The 16,080-nt window shown below is 42.4% G+C and overlaps 3 protein-coding genes across 5 annotated transcripts in view; 2 read left to right on the top strand and 1 right to left on the bottom strand.

Annotated features, from left to right (window-relative positions):
* Window positions 1-41: 41 nt before the first annotated feature.
* Window positions 42-2,904, top strand: aprt (adenine phosphoribosyltransferase). The gene is made up of 5 exons (XM_014126611.3): window positions 42-267; window positions 520-623; window positions 946-1,079; window positions 1,230-1,308; window positions 1,500-2,904. Exons 1-5 carry the CDS (start codon window positions 176-178, stop codon window positions 1,637-1,639), a joined length of 549 nt encoding a protein of 182 aa, XP_013982086.1. The 5' UTR covers window positions 42-175; the 3' UTR covers window positions 1,640-2,904.
* Window positions 2,905-2,974: 70 nt separating this feature from the next.
* On the bottom strand, window positions 2,975-7,311 carry LOC106562060 (DNA replication factor Cdt1-like). Its single transcript, XM_082957744.1, has 10 exons — window positions 6,606-7,311; window positions 6,075-6,227; window positions 5,630-5,862; window positions 5,227-5,421; window positions 4,990-5,135; window positions 4,788-4,882; window positions 4,509-4,700; window positions 4,021-4,164; window positions 3,718-3,919; window positions 2,975-3,616 (listed from the first exon to the last, which is right to left on the bottom strand). The coding sequence occupies exons 1-10, from the start codon at window positions 7,134-7,136 to the stop codon at window positions 3,453-3,455; spliced, it is 2,055 nt and encodes a 684-aa protein (XP_082813870.1). The 5' UTR covers window positions 7,137-7,311; the 3' UTR covers window positions 2,975-3,452.
* A 369-nt stretch (window positions 7,312-7,680) lies between these two features.
* Window positions 7,681-16,080, top strand: part of LOC106562059 (piezo-type mechanosensitive ion channel component 1) — a 76,593-nt gene continuing 68,193 nt past the window's right edge. The window contains exon 1 of one of the 3 annotated variants that reach the window (XM_045689069.2): window positions 7,681-7,781. In XM_045689069.2, coding sequence (XP_045545025.1) covers window positions 7,772-7,781 — 10 coding nt within the window. In that variant the 5' untranslated portion in view covers window positions 7,681-7,771. Of the gene's footprint in view, window positions 7,782-8,277; window positions 9,152-16,080 lie in introns of those variants that run through there. The other 2 variants (XM_045689067.2, XM_045689068.2) reach the window with 2 other exon arrangements.

Here is a 16,080-nt window from a genome sequence, read left to right as displayed (position 1 = left end):
GTCAGCAGTGTAGTTAGGTTCAACGTCTGATTTTAAGAAGATACATTGTACAAATAGGCTGAGTTTGTGGCTGTGGTAACTAGTGACGACCCGGATTTTGTCGCATGACTACCAGGCATCTGACCTTTTGCCTCAAAGTCTACGTCCACACAGACGATCCCACAGGAAGTTAACCATGGCACTCCACACGAGAGAAGCTAAATTAGATCTGGTCACCAAAAGCATAAAACATTTTCCTGATTTCCCAAGCAAAGGAATACTTTTCAGGTAGGTAGTGAATGATAGATTATCGCGATACACCTAGCTAGCTAGCGTTACAGTCATGTGGCGAGTTAGATAGCTAGCCATCTTTGCAATGCTAGCGTTCTGTTCTAAATAACGTGCATGCGTGTAATACTATTTTGTAGTAGCTAGCTAGCTATGTTGAAATGCTCGATAGAAGATACATTTTACGAGATGCCTAGTTTAGAATATTTATTTCAACAGCTAATGTGAATGATGTTTTTGTGTGTCACACAGAGACATCTGTCCAATTCTCAAAGACCCGGGTGCATTGACCGCAGTCATCGATCTTTTTGAGGAACATGTGAGGCAGACTCATCCCCAAGTAGAACTGATTGTCGGTGAGTCATCCCCATGGCTGCGTTTAGACAGGCAGCCCAATTTGGTCTTTTGGCCAATCAGATCAGCTCTGAGAAAGATCTGACGTGATTAAGACCAATTGGTGGATAAAATATCAGAATTGGGCGGCCTGTGTAAAAGCAGTCACTGTCAAATGCAACTCCTGAGGAACATTAACATGAGAAGTAATGGGACTGGCGCATGTGTCACTGAGGACACCATGCAGCTCCCCAGTTCTCGTGCTGTCTGGGAATTAGGCAATTCTGAGCTCATTGAAGGTTGCAGCTGTCACTGTGTTCTAACAGCGTGATCTATGTCCTGTAGGTCTGGATGCCCGGGGATTTCTCTTCGGACCCCTTCTAGCCCAGAGGTTAGGAGTGGGATTTGTGCTGGTCCGGAAGAAGGGAAAGCTCCCAGGGCCTACAGTGTCTGTGGCATACAAACTGGAATATGGAGAGGTGAAATTGGCTGGTGATGACCGCTGTATTACCTCCTACACCTTTCTGTTCATTCATATCACAGCTCCAAGCCTCTGAAAAGTACATATTATGTATTGGAACCTGCTATTTGTTTATAATGTTCCTTTTCAATGAATATTCCTTCATCAGGCCGCAGTTGAGGTCCAGGAGGATGCAGTGGCTCCAGGAGAGAAAGTGCTTCTCATTGATGATCTACTAGCCACTGGAGGTGAGGCATTTCACTGTTCATGGGGTGTATTTTGTACAAATAAGTGGACAGTATGACAGATAAAAATATATGTTGATTTAAGGGAACTGTGTTTCATTGGCATTACCGTTTTTGTTTTGAGACCAGTGTCGATGACAATGCCTCCATATTACTCAGTAGTACTCTACCTAACTTTCTCTACTGTTTTTCAGGAACCATGTATGCTGCCTGTGAGCTCATGAAGAAACAGAATGCGGAGGTTATGGGCTGCATGGTGGTCATTGAGCTCAAAGAGCTCAACGGGGTTGAAAAGCTGAAGCCAAATACCCTCTTCTCCCTGGTGCAGTATTGAGGTCAAAACAATTCCAAGTGTTCCATTCAGTATGGTTTAGAACACACTACTTTGATGCAGTTTACTGTCTTACAGTTCCTACCCAACTGTAATGAATTGTGATGGAGACGCACTATAAAGCAAATGGCATTCATTTTATAAGTATACATAGTACGTCTGTGACGGTTATGGAATTTTGGAAGACTATTTGGCCAGCCAAATGACCACGGTCACTGTAATAACTGTTGGAATAGCAGCAACAACAAAAATATTTTTACACACATTTTTCTCCTCATCCACGTGCCGTCATATGAATAGAATGGGCGTCCCCATTCAAGTCAATGATGGCATAATGGGTGGACTGGCGAAAGCAGGAAGAGTACCATAGAGAGAGGTGAAGCGAGAGGATTCTCTCTTCCCAAAACCGGTCCACGTGAGATGAACCCTTTTTTGTATGGAACTCTTGTCAAATTATGTGAGGCTTTTTTGATAACAATGTGCAATTGAAAAGCCACTTTATTCTTACATTGGTTCAAAATACTGACCCTCAACGAGGTGTAGATGAGAGAAATAAATTTAAAAAAATCCCAAAAGGAAGTGCCAGCTGGCTGGCTTGCCTCTGAAGCTATGCAGGGTTGTCCCTGAATGGGTGACCAGGTGCTGCTGGAAGTGGTGTTGGAGGGCCAGTAGGAGGCACTTTTTCCTCTGGTCTTAAAAAATATCCCAATGCCCCAGGGCAATGTAGGGTGCAGTCTTTCGTGTGGGACGTTAAACAGGTGTCCTGACTCTGGTCACTAAAGAGCACATGGCACTTATCGTTAGTTGGGTGTTAACCCTGGTGGCCTGGCTAAATTCCCAATCTGGCCTTCACACCATGGTCACCAAATCATCCCCAGCTTCCAATTGGCTCATTCATCCCCCTCTAGGTCGGTGCTGTACATGAGAATGTGTTCTCAGCCAATTTAACTGGTAAAATGATCTAAATGTGTCACTGACAACTTTGAGAAAAACGTACATTTTGCACGCATATCTGCCTTATTGGCATTTATTGTTTGATCAGTCACAGCTTTCTTGTCAATATAGACCATCTGTGTGTACCCATCAATGTGCTGTTAATTAGTTGTGCTAGCCCTCATTTATATGCAATAAGAATCAATGACTAAAGATGCCTTCTGTTGTGTACTGGTGCAATTGCTAGTCATTTTGTCAGTATACTTGTTTCACCATGACTGATTAATTGTTTCAAACTTCTGCAGAATAAAAATGAACTGTTCACATTGGAGAAACATGTGCACTATAGAATAAGAACCTGCTTGATGGGAATCTGTGCAAGCAAAAAAGGCAGTTTGACAAGGGTAACTAGAAAGGTTTTATTACAGAAGACAACGGTGTCATACTACCTAATCAACCAGAAAGTCTCCCTCAACTGTAAAACCACCCACAATGAGTCAGTGTTAGAATTGACAAAATCATTGCACAGTGTAAATCTATACAAAAATTACATGGTTATTGAATTGATACAAGTTATTTTACTTGCTTTAAAAACCAGCCATGCATTGTACAATAATCAAAGACTTGAAGTCACAAATTGCAAATATATATGCACACACACAACGGCCAATATGTCTCTATTCAAATTACACATTGAAAAATCATAGCTTTTTTTAAACATTTTAGTCATTTAGCAGGTGCTCTTATCCAGAGCGACTTACTGTAGTGAATGCATACATGTCATTAATTTTTTGGTACTGGCCCCCTGTGGGAATCGAACCCACAACCCTGGCGTTGCAAACACCATGCTCTACCAACTGAGCCACAGGGAAGCTTTTAACCTTCAAAGCCTTTCTTCCTCTTTGGTCTTCTGCTTCAGCTTCTCCAGTACCACATTCAGGTCCATGGTCTTGTTCAACTTGAGATAAAAGTCCTTTCTAATTGTGTGAATGGTAAGCCATTCAGGAGTCAGTTCTGCCAGCAGGCGAAGGTGTAGCTCCATATCACCTAAACAAAAAAGTCAATGTTTAAACGAATGCACTGAAATGGCTGTTTTTAAAAGTTAAAAATCTAGGATTTCATATCAGGCATTTCTTCAGATGACTCACCTGTGTTCATGGCAGAGCGGTAACTAGAGATCATCCGGTTACAGGCCACCTCCATGATCAGTGCGGGTTTCATCTCTGCCACAAAGACGTTACGCAGGATCCGAGACAGCTCCCCCAGCCGTGACATCATCACAAGGCGCTCCTCCTGCTGAGGGTTCCGGGTCATGGCAGCTTGGAGCTTCTGAGCCTCCTTTGCTCGGATCTACAACAAAAGAGAGGGGTCAGTCCCAGTTCTCACTGCATAGGGCACACTGTACTACATACACACATTTGTGTCCTAAGTCAAACAGCAGGGTGACCTACCCTCTCCAGCAGGGACTGAGACACCCCTTTGAGGGCACTGTGAGTTTCAGCAGGAGCTACGGGAGTTTGTGGAACAGGCCCTTGCTCTTTTACACAGACCATCTCTGCGGTCTTCAGAACCACGTTGACCAGCGCTTTCTCCATCTAGAAAAAGCAAAATGAATACCAAACAAAGCTATTGAAATGAATGCCCATCAAACTAAAGCCCAATCAAATCAAGGTTTATTCAGCACGTACAGAGTCTACAGCAAGTATAATATATGCAGTGAAATGCTTACTTGCAAGCTCCTGCAACAGTGCAATAAAATGGAAGTACACAATATAAATGATGAATGTGCCATGTCCAGTATGACTTTTTACAAGTATAAAGTGGATAGTGTCTTCATCACACAGATGATGTTATATAGATAAAACAGCAGCATTGACTGTGTGTGTGTTAAGGGTTGGATGTGTAGAGCAGAATTTAAGACAGACAGGTCAGTAACTACCTTAGGGGTCATCATGGAGCGGGCCTTGTCCAGAACCTCCTGGGCAGTGGTTAGCTTCTCAGCTCCCTGTGGGGGCTGGGGCAGCTCACCGGGCAGGACATTGGGCACCTCATCCACATTGAAGCGAGGGTGCCAGCGGGTAAGCTTGTCATCTGGGACTCTAATAGGAGGATTCAACTTGGCAAGGAACGCCTAAAGACAACAGATACAGATTGGTTACCAAGTCAGGTCAACTCAAAGTATACAGTTACAAAATATTATCTTATAAATGGTGCCTACCTTGTGATGCCCTTTCACAATGCTGACAAGGTTTTGATGGAAGATACTTCGCCTCTCTAACAGGCGGGAAGCAGCCAGCACTGCCTTGCTCTTATCTGAGGAACAAAAACAGACATTAAGAGAGACACTCAGATCAGCAGTTATTTAAAATACACTCATCTGTGTTGAAAGAATACAAAGCATCATGAGACCTCCCCCTCACCAGCTTCAATGACAGGCTCCACTGTGAGCTGGTAGCTAGTCTTCTTCACTGTAACACTGAAGGTAGGAATGTTTCTCTCCTGGCGGAAATGGTAGGCAGTAGGATAGACCGTCTTAATCTGGCCCACATGGGTCTCTTCAAAACGCCTGTGAAATAAAAAGTAATGAATATTTCTGCTGCTCCTTCCCATGGATTTCTACTAATTACCCAATTAGACAACTGTAGTTTGCTCCATACTTGTGCATCATGTCCTGGACACCCTGCTTCACTTTGGCAAAGGTAACAGTCTCTGAGCGGTTGAAAAGCATTCCCACTATGGTGTCCATGCTACGGAACATTCCAGCAAGCAGTTTGTACTTGAAGGGCAGGGTGAGGCCAGGGGGAGCATCCTGGGCAAGAGTATGGTACCGCTGATAGGCTGGGAGCTTATCTCTGAAAAAGAGCATATTACAGATCAGGACAAAGGATGAGTTATAGTCAAAGCCACTACAGCAGCCTCTTTTCAAATAACACTGTTTCCCAACAAAGACCCCTAAAAAAGGTGGCAGAAACATTTGCATTAAATGTCACTATTTTGAGCTTCACCCACCCTGGCTGAATTGAAGGTTGTCGATAATTGAAATAATTGTTTCATCCTCACCCATCCTCGGTTTGCGGCTGATTATTTTCCTCAGTAGATCTGGCCTCTGCCAACCTCTCCTCCTTCCGGTGTTGTGCCTTAGCAGCAAGCTCTTTGACACGGGCTAGCTTTGTCTTCAGGTCTGGGGCAGTAGACTCTGGGGCCGTAGAGGGCAGGTTCTCAGCTTCCCGTGTCTGGTCCTTGATCTTCTGAAGTCGGAACTTGAGTGCCGCAGCATCCTCTGTGGTGAAAGTCTGATGTAGCAGAAAGAAACATTAAAAAAACTATATATATTAAAAATCAGTGTCATTGAAACATGTGAGGATGCTGTCCATTATGGTATGACTAAGGAGTAAATTGAGAGGATAAAATGACACATTCTCCCATAGAATTGAATTTTGGCCAGGTGTGTAGACATAACAGCGAAGAGCAGAGGTGAAAGCATAAGCCACTAACAATACTGTACCTTGTGCCCCTCTTTTGGGTTTGAGCTGCCCTGAACATGTGGTTTGCCCGTTGGAGAATGGTTGGCACTGCGATTGACTAAATTCTTTGATTCTATATCAACAGGTAGTGAATAGGGTACCTGCGGGACATCTTTAACCAGAGGGTGGGTTTCCTAAAAAAAAAGAAAAGGTTAAGTTGTAAATATTCAGCCCCCTTCAATGTTTTCAAATTATTTAGCTACTAGTAGCCAAACTAGGAAAATAAAAATGAATTGTTGTGAGGTCTGTTGTGTCTAGCTTATGACTATAATATCAGTCAGTTAACATGACCTTTATTAAGCCATTGTACTTGTTTTGATTAGCCTACCTAAAAGTGACGTTATTTTGATGAAGATTGTCTTAGAACAACACGTAGTTATGAGATCTAAGCCTGTGTTTACCACACACACACACACACACACCACCTTAATTTACGCAGTTTATAAAAATATAAACATTAAAATGACCCCATGGCGGCCTACGAAAATACGCCATTATTAAGCCAACATTACCTTTTCGTCGTCTTTGAAGAGAATCAATTTCTTCCTGACAGACTTCGGTACAACTTTAAACCGCCCAGGACTTGTCCCTGCAGCGATAGAATGTTTTTTTGCCCCGATCCGAAGACGCTTCTTTGCGATGATATGGTCAGCAGTGGTTGTAAATACAGTTGATCCAATATCGAACTCAGCATCTGCAGAGGTCCTCTTGGGAGTTCGAGGGCTGGGGAAAAGTGTTTGTTTTTCCGAGTCGGTCCTCGCCAGCACAGCAGACACTCTCTCCACCTTATCGACCGAAGTCGCCTCGTCAATAACCCTCCAAAACTCCTCTTGTACACTGTTTTCAGAACATGTGGATTTTGAAGTCTTTATCATAACCGTTGTTGTAGATGCCGCATTCTTGCTTTTCGACCGAGTTGATCTTGTGCTGGGATGACTTGTTACAGTGTCCACAACTTGGGTTGTATTGCCATCACCATGCGCAGCCCCACCAGCATCTTTCTTTCTCTGGACGTAAAAATCGGTGACCCGCGCCTGAGCCATAATGATGCCAATCTAGAACCACACAATTCTCTTCTGGTCAGGAAAGACGAATGACCAAACTATAAATAAAGTCCAACTCAGCAGCTTGAGCCACCGAGGTATATATGCAGACCTGATCAAAGTCTATATGACCGGAACGTCAACACGCTTTCGCGCGAAATGGACACGTGACCTTCCCAAGCCTCCTCCCGCCGCGTTTCAAATAGATGTGTTTAGTGATTGGCCAGTGTATCAACTCTTTTGAACGAATCAGTTGTTGATAAGGCTGTGTCAAAGACAGTGCGGTAGGTAGTTTAGAAACGATTGTGTGATTGATGGGATTTTATTCCTGATTAGCGTTGATTGCATTTGATTAGAGCCGTTTATATCTAGAAGAGATACTGCTTTTGTCAAAATGGACTTTTCGTAGCAGGTTTAGGATCATTTACGCAGCATGTTAGGAGCATTAAAGTAGGTTAGGAGATTTAGGTTAAGGTTAGGAAAATAGTTAGGGTTAGCTAAAATGCGAAAACATTTATTTTTATTTTTACATCAATTTGACAAAATCTGTATCGCATCTAGACATTACCGCGTGAGCCAGTTGCTCCGTTCTGGCCGAAGGCAACGTGAAGTAATGAGTAGGATTCTGTGTTCTCATGTGCAAAGGTGGTTGCTTTTTTCTTCTTTTTACTAGTTTCCCTCGTGTATAATTTGTATCTGCATGCAGTGAAAATGTGTACTTTTTATTGTACGGTAGGTCAATGCTATGTTATTTCTATATTTTGAGTTTGAGTTGGTGATGGTTTCCTATCTGGCCATGTACATTTGAGATTATTGTAGGTCATGCATTCTGGATGTCTATGAGTTAAGTAGTGTGATTATCTGACTGCTTCCTCTTTTTTTATGGAAATTATTTGAAGAGGGTTTTCTTGATGTGAGTGTGAGAGTGATGAGTTGGGCTTGGTGTACCGCTAGATGACGCTAATGATTTACCAGACAATATTTATTTAGAAGATTGTAGAATCAATTTCAAGCAGGTTACAGTAGTTTGAAACTTCTTCAAAAGATTACCGAGTACGAGTTTTATGTGTATAATCTCAAAATTCATAGGCTACTGGTTTTACTACGCAGTTAAGGTAGGGTAGGAGTGTCACATAGCAATATTTCACCTATAATTTCCTGCCATAGGCTAAAGTTTGTAAGTGTCATGTGTCAACGCAAAACGACGATGTGCTCAAGTAGGAAAATCGCAGGCGATGGTGCTGTCATTGAGAGATGTTCAAACATGCGTTAACTATGATATAGAATAGCTGAATAGTTTGACAATGAATTCGTTTCTTTCGAAATGACCGTACATTAATTGGGTATGCTTGTGGGATAGTCTTCCACGTGGACAGGTTGCTTTCGAAAACACACATTAAAATTGTTAGTTAGGTTATGAAGAGAGAGAAAAAATTCAGAGGAAGTGCCAACCCAGTGAGAGTGAATTGGATTTACAGCGACTGAAAGAACAGTTCATCTGTTGCAGTAGGCCTACTGGTGAATCACTTTTTCCAGGAAGATATTGCTTTACAGGGAATATTCAGTCCAAGGGGCGGCAAGAGAGGAGAGTTGTTTCAATACGGGAGAGCTGGTAGTTCGTTTTGTTTACAATTTCGTGAGAATACATTTTATATCCCCGCATTGTGAGGAGGTGAAGATGTCTTGTGGATTTACAGAACAAGAACCGCAATAGATTTCATTAGTCCATCACTCTGGAAACTTGAAAAAGTTTACTTTTGGAAGTCATTTGTCTGCCTAGTGGAATGACCGCACCGCTTTATTTTCTCGGTTCAAAAGACTGTTTTAAAACCATGAACAGTTATTGCGGACTGAGTTTATTAAAATTGTTTGGGTGGAATGTAACGTTCCGTCGAGGAATGTCAGCGGGGCTGTAGACTGGAGTTAAGCAGTGCATTTGGGACGCGACCTCATGGAGCTTCAGGTGGTATGTGGACTGCTCTACTGCTTCCTTTTGCCGACGTTCTTGTTAGCAGGTAAATTGTCAGTGTTTCCATTGTGAATTGAATTAAGACAGAATTCAATTTTACTGCTCAATAGGTCTAAATTATTGATATTATGTTATTTTGCTACATATTCAATTTGCGTGTCATGCTATTATTTATTGTCTACTTTTTAGGAATTTTTTTCATGTAATTTCAGGCAGGGGTAGGCTACAATAAAAACATGAACGTACAGAAAACTGACAGAATGACATTGATAGATCAGATAAACATCACATAATCTGAAATTGCAATCACTTCTGTATGAATAGGATTATTATGGGTTAAGTATTTGACTTCCCTCTTTTGCACGGTGGCCCAATGAAAATAGGCTATACTTATTTCTCTGTTTGTCCTGTTTTCCCCAGTTCAGATAGACTCCAGTGAGTTCTCCTGATTCATCTGGTGTTTATTTAGCAGACACAGGCCTGGTTTCCTTTCTACATTAGGTTTTAGATGGGACCTTTTCCTGTTAAAACACACAAACACACACACACACATATATATAAAAAGGGTTATTTGGCTGTCCCCATAGCATAACCCTTTTTGGTTCCAGGTAGAACCCTTTTGAGTTCCATGTAAAACTCTGTGGAAAGGTTTGTACATGGGAGTCAAAGCGGTTCTACCTGGAACCAAAAAGGGTTCTTCAAAGGGTTATCCTAGGGGGACAGCCGAAGAATGCTTTTAGGTTTTAGATAGAGTGCACACCATTGTTCATACTCCGTTCTTTGCCTATATAATGGTAGGATGCTGTGCCACAGGACAAAGTAAGTGTAAATGGTAGTTTAAATGAAAAGTTGGTTTGTATTTGAAGCTTCAAGTGTAGTAGGCCTATGACTTGGTAAATGAACTGAGGACATTGTCCCCCACACGTAGGCCTATTAGTATCATGTAAGTGTTTTAACAGGAAACCGTCCTCCTCAGTTGTGTCATCTGTAAATATTATTTTCTATCTCAGCCTTCTTGTCCCTGAAACTTTCCATTCCACGAGCCAATTTTAAGGCACTAAAATCCAGATATTCTCCCACTGGTCTTACTAAGAGCTCTGTGGTGCTTATAGATGTGGTTCAGACTGTTGACAGGATACTGCTAGAAGATGTGGCATCTCTTGTCACATGGGTTCTCCGTGGCTCACAGGAAACAGAAAGTGTCTCGCGAGCCTCCTTAGCCGTTACACGTGGCCAACCAATCTCCACGCATTTCCACATTGGCTGCAACTGTTTCAATCTAAGGTCTATGTCTCACCCACACGCCTGATTTTCCTTTTTTGACCGCATAATGTTGCTCTTCTCATGTTGTTTAGAAGTTGCAGGCCTCATCAAACATGTTCTCTGTTTTGTTTGTCAGCAAGATCTGTTGGTGCTCATCTGGATGCAGACTGTAACGCTGCCATCTTTGTGGTCAATCCAAGGCTGGAAGGTGCACATGACTGAGGGCAATAAAAATGCTCCACACAGTGGGTCATCCTGACCAGTGCATTGTTCCACATGAGGCCACATAGGACCTGTTTAATCAAGACCACATGGTTGGCTGGTGTGTTTACTACTACCGTTTGAAAGTGAGACAATGAGAAGATAATGAACCTGTATCTTAGTGGAATAAAGATTTTAGAACAAGGTGGAATATGTGAAGAGCGGACAAACACAATAAATCAAATTAAATCAAATGTTATTTGTCACATGCGCCGAATACAACAGTTGTAGACCTTACCGTGAAATGCTTACTTACAAGCCATTAACCAACAATGCAGTTCAAGAAATAGAGTTAAGAAAATATTTATTGAATAAACTAAAGTGAAAAAATAAATAAAATCAAAAAGTAACACGAAAATGACATAACAATAACGAGGCTATATACAGGGGGTACCACTACCAAGTCTATGTGCGGGGGTACAGGTTAGTTGAGGGAATTTGTAAAGTGACTATGCATAGATAATAAACAGTGAGTAACAACAGTGTAAAAACTGCTGTTACTCACTGGTGGGGGGTCATTGTAAATAGTCCGGGTGGCCTTTTGATGAATTGTTCAGCAGTCTTATGGCTTGGGGGTTGAAGCTGTTCAGGAGCCTTTTGGTCCTAGACTTGGCGCTCCGGTACCACTTGCCGTGCGGTAGCAGAGAGAACAGTCTATGACTTGGGTGACTGAAGTCTGATAATTCTTTGGGCCTTCCTCTGACACCGCCTAGTATATATGTATGTATGTGCCTGGATGTCTAGAAGCTTCCACTATATTCATTTGGAAATTTGGAGAAAACCTGGACTTGTTCGATGCAAGCAATAAAATATAGTTCAAATAATGACATACTGCATCAATGATATTTTCTACTCACACAAACACACACTTGTGTGACATGAACTCTTCCATTTTGGAGCACTTCTGTATGCCAGTCTCGGCACAATGATATCAAAATGAAATGTTCTGTGCTGGCGTCGCCTACCAGCACTGTTGTGTAACCTCCTTTTATAAATGTAAACTTCTCATTTTTATATTTCCATTGGCAATGTGAATCTAAATAATTTCTCATTCAAAACCCCATTTAAATGATCAGTGAGTGCCCTTTCCTCCAATGGTGCAACACTGTCTTTGACAAACAATACTAGGCAATCAGTGCTCATTTAATGACAATACAAACCCAACCCACTCTCCAATCAAGCAGCTATCAAATCAAATTGTATTTGTCACATGCGCTGAATACAACAGGCGTAGTAGACCTTACAGTGAAATGCTTACTTACAAGCCCTTAACCAACAATGCAGTTTTTAGAAAAATGTGTGTTAAGTAAAAAATAGATAAGTAAAAAAAATAACAAATAGTTATAGAGCAGCAGTAAAGTAACAGTAGCGAGGCTATATACAAGGGGTACTGGTACAGAGTCAATGTACGGGGACACAGATTAGTCGAGGTAATTGAGGTAATATGTACATGTAGGTAGAGTTAAAGTGACTATGCATAGATAATAACCAGAGAGTAGGGTCCTGTGCTGTGTGAGGATAGTTGTGTGTGAGGTTAAGCTCATGTAATAAACATGGGGCGCACAGTGAGTCTGCTGCATAGGTCTGATAAACCGCTGCGTTTGATTCTCCAGCTGCGGTACATAGTGAAAACACCTGTAGCCCGTCGCTCCAGCACAGCTTAAATACTCCCATTAGCTAGAACGATGCTCCAAACACTGTTAACATTACACAGCCAGGAGACATCCAATGTATAGAGAGGAGTTTTCAATCTCTACCTTTTGATTCAACTGGCTGAAGTGTAATTCACAGCCCTGAAGTGCTATTCTGTTGAAGAGCTGTTTGAGAACATAGAGGATAGACTCGATCTATGCTAGTTCTCCTTTTTCCCGGTGCCAAGAATAGATCTATGTTTTATTTGGTCACTCACTGCCATAAAGATGAGTTAGTGTCAGTGAGATGTAAACGTGCAAGAGGCCTATTCTAGGGCCTACCCTGGGCTGAGACTCTGCTTCTAGAAGAAGAGAATGTGAGAGGGACATGACTGGCAAAGTGGGTGAGGAAAATAGTTCACCCTTAAGTCCTGGCTTGCTGCTCATTACCTCATGTTCAAAGCTATAAACAGTATGGTTGGCCTGCTCGCTAAATTGTGTGAGTGCATTGCATTACCTCGGTTAATCCCATCTGTTTTATACCTAATAAGAGACAAGTATGCCCATTCCCAAGAATGAATGGGGGTGGGCTTACTGGGCTAAACTAAATCACAGATGTGTGTGGTGTGTTTCAGTGTTTAGAGATTCACAGTGGTCTCTCAGCAAGTTGTGGGGTTTTACTTACTGAATCCTCCGTACTGGCCTTGGATTATCACGGCAATTCTGATCCAACCATTCATTTATACATTGTGCCCCTGGCCTGAGAGGATGGCAGTTCAATAAGTAGCTAGATGTAGAAGGCTAATGTTAACTAGCTAACTTTGCCCATGAAAGCAAGCATTTTAGCCAGGTAGCCTAGGACATCAAAACTAGAAGCGTGTACTGTATGACAGAGTGATATACCGTTTCGTCAACATGAAAGAGAGGAGGATGGCATCGGTGTTTCACTGCAAGTAGGGTGGGTCAACATGTTTTTTCTACTTGCACGACCGTACACACACACACACACACACAAATCAGAGCCATGGACAGCCACATCATATTTAGCTTACGTTGATTGGACTAAATCATTTTGGGTATCTTTTAGTTGTCACTGTATTAGACTAAGCAGAGGTGATTTGATGATGTTGAAATGGTGCTGGAATAGTGATGGTGGAGGCAGCTCCTGTGTTCTTTGCGACATGCGGTAACTCTCCGTGGTTGTAAATCAAAAGTTATTTAGTGGTTCGAAAATGTCGGAAACATTAACTTGCTTGACCATGCTGTAAGTCGTGTAACTGTTGCATGCAATATGCTTTGTGGACTTCCCCCGACAGAGGTTGCTCTCCGGTTTTGTCATGAAACAAGGGTGTGTTTGAATTTATTCTGCCACTGTTGTCTTCCTATTGTCTCGGCCTTTAGGCCTATGTATCACGGACGCAAGGCATATGAACTATCAGGTTATAGACGCAATCTCAACAGATAGGCTGTAATGGCATTTTTTTCTAGCTTCCCCAGTGATTTTAACCACACACTGCTACACGTGTGTGTGTGTGTGTGTGTGTGTGTGTGTGTGTGTGTGTGTGTTTCAGTCTGAGTGTGTCAGCACTAGTTGAGACGGTTGAAGCAGCTTTCACAGTCTAGTCTGAAATGTGACACAGGCCTTGTGGGGAGGGCAGGGCTCCATCCCGGCTCATCTAGCTCCGCTTTAGTAACGACCCGCAGGAGGCACGCCTGTTTACAGGAGCCGGCAGGCAGAACCACTGCCCTTAAATTACCTTTAACACCCACACATTGATTGCGTAGCCCAAAGCCAAGTGTTTGTTTTACTATGTCCTGGACACAGACCCACAGTCAATGGTACCGCAGCAATCCCCCCCCCCCCCCCCAACCAAAAACAGAAAGGAGGTCAATCCAGGTGAGCACAGCCAGCAGCCCCAATGTTCCACCAACAATGGAAAGGCTTTGTTATACACTTTGTTATACACTTAACACTTAACAAATATAAACGCAACATGCAACAATTTCAAAGATTTTACTGAGATAACAGTTCATATAAGGAAATCAGTCAATTGAAATAAATTCATTAGGCCTTAATCTATGGATTTCACATGACTGGGAATACAGATATGCATCTGTTGGTCACAGATACCTAAAGAAAAAAGGTAGTGGCGTGGATCAGAAAACCAGTCAGCATCTGGTGTGACCATCATTTGCCTCATGCAGCATGACACATCTCCTTCGCAAAGAGTTGATCAGGCTGTTGATTGTGCATTATCATGCTGAAACATGAGGTGATGGTGGCAGATGAATGTGTCACGCTCTGACCTAGGAGAGCTGTGTTTTCTCTGTGTATTTAGGTCAGAGTGTGATAGGTGGGTGGGCATTCTATGTTTTGTTTTTCTATGTTTTGGCCGGGTATGGTTTCCAATCAGAGGCAGCTGTTGATCGTTGTCTCTGATTGGAAGCCATACTTAGGCAGCCTGTTTTTCCCTGTGTTTTCGTGGATAGTTGGTTTCTGTTTAGTTTGTATAACCTGACGGAACTGTTGGCTGTCATTTTGTTTATTTTGTCTAGTGTTCGTTTTCATAAAAAAAATAACGATGAGCACTCAACACGCTGCACCTTGGTCTCCTCTATATGACGCCCGTTACAGAATGGCACGAAAATTGGCCTCAGGATCTCGTCACGGTATGTCTGTGCATTCAAATTGTCATCGATTTAAAACGCAATTGTGTTCGTTGTCCGTAGCTTATGCCGACCCATACCATACCCCACTGCCATGGGGCACTCTGTTCACAACGTTGACATCAGCAAACCACTCGCCCACACGACACCATACACGCTGTCTGTCAGCTTCTCTGAGACGGTTTCTGACAGTTTGTGCAGAAATTCCTTGGTTGTGCAAACCCACAATTTTATCAGCTGTTCGGGTGGTTGGTGAAGAAGCCGGATGGGAAGGTCCTGGATTGACGTAGTTACACGTGGTCTGCGGTTGTGAGGCCGGTTGGACGTACCGCCAAATTCTCTAAAACAAAGTTGTAGGCGGCTTATGGTAGAGAAATAAACATTCAGTTATCTGGCATCAGTACTGGTGGACATTCCTGCAATCAGCATGCCAATTGCACGCTCCCTCAACTTGAGACATGGTGTGGTGTTTTTATGACAAAACTGCACATTTTAGAGTGGCCTTTTATTGTCCCCAGCACAAGGTGCACCTGTGTAATGATCATGCTGTTTAATCAGCTTCTTGATATGCCACACCTGTTAGGTGGATGCATTATCTTGGCAAAGGTGAAATGCTCACTAACAGGGATGTAAACAAATTTGGGCACAACATTTGAGAGAAATAAACTTTTTGTGCATAAGGAGAATTTCGGGAATCTTTCATTTCAGCTCATGAAACATGGGACCAACACTTTACATGTTGCGTTTCTATTTTTGTTCAGTATACATGAAGTCAGTTACATGTTCATGTATGTTAGTTTGAAAGTTGAATCCAAGCATGTCATAGTTTTCCGTTAGTCAGTGGAGTTTATTTTGTGAATAAACTGAGTGTTGTCATTTCCACTAGCTGTATCTACGGCCCTCAGTGTGTCTCGACCACACCCAGACGTTCAGACTGTTTACCATGGTATTACCATGGTGAAGATGTGTGCCATGGCAACATCCTGAGACGAATCTCGTGCTTCCACCTTTAGACTGGCAAGTCAACTTCTCAGAAAGTGAATGTCACCAGTACAACTAAATACAAAGTCCTATGTGTCTTCTTGCATTTACACAACTTTGAGTTTGATGATTCATAAAGCGAAGAAATGACAATATTCATGTGAAAGGTGAG

This window comes from Salmo salar, chromosome 11, assembly GCF_965601325.2.
Source record: "Salmo salar chromosome 11, fSalSal1, whole genome shotgun sequence".
Classification (NCBI taxonomy): domain Eukaryota; kingdom Metazoa; phylum Chordata; class Actinopteri; order Salmoniformes; family Salmonidae; genus Salmo; species Salmo salar.
Note: the sequence above shows the minus strand (reverse complement) of the source record. Positions and strands in the feature narration are given on the sequence as shown.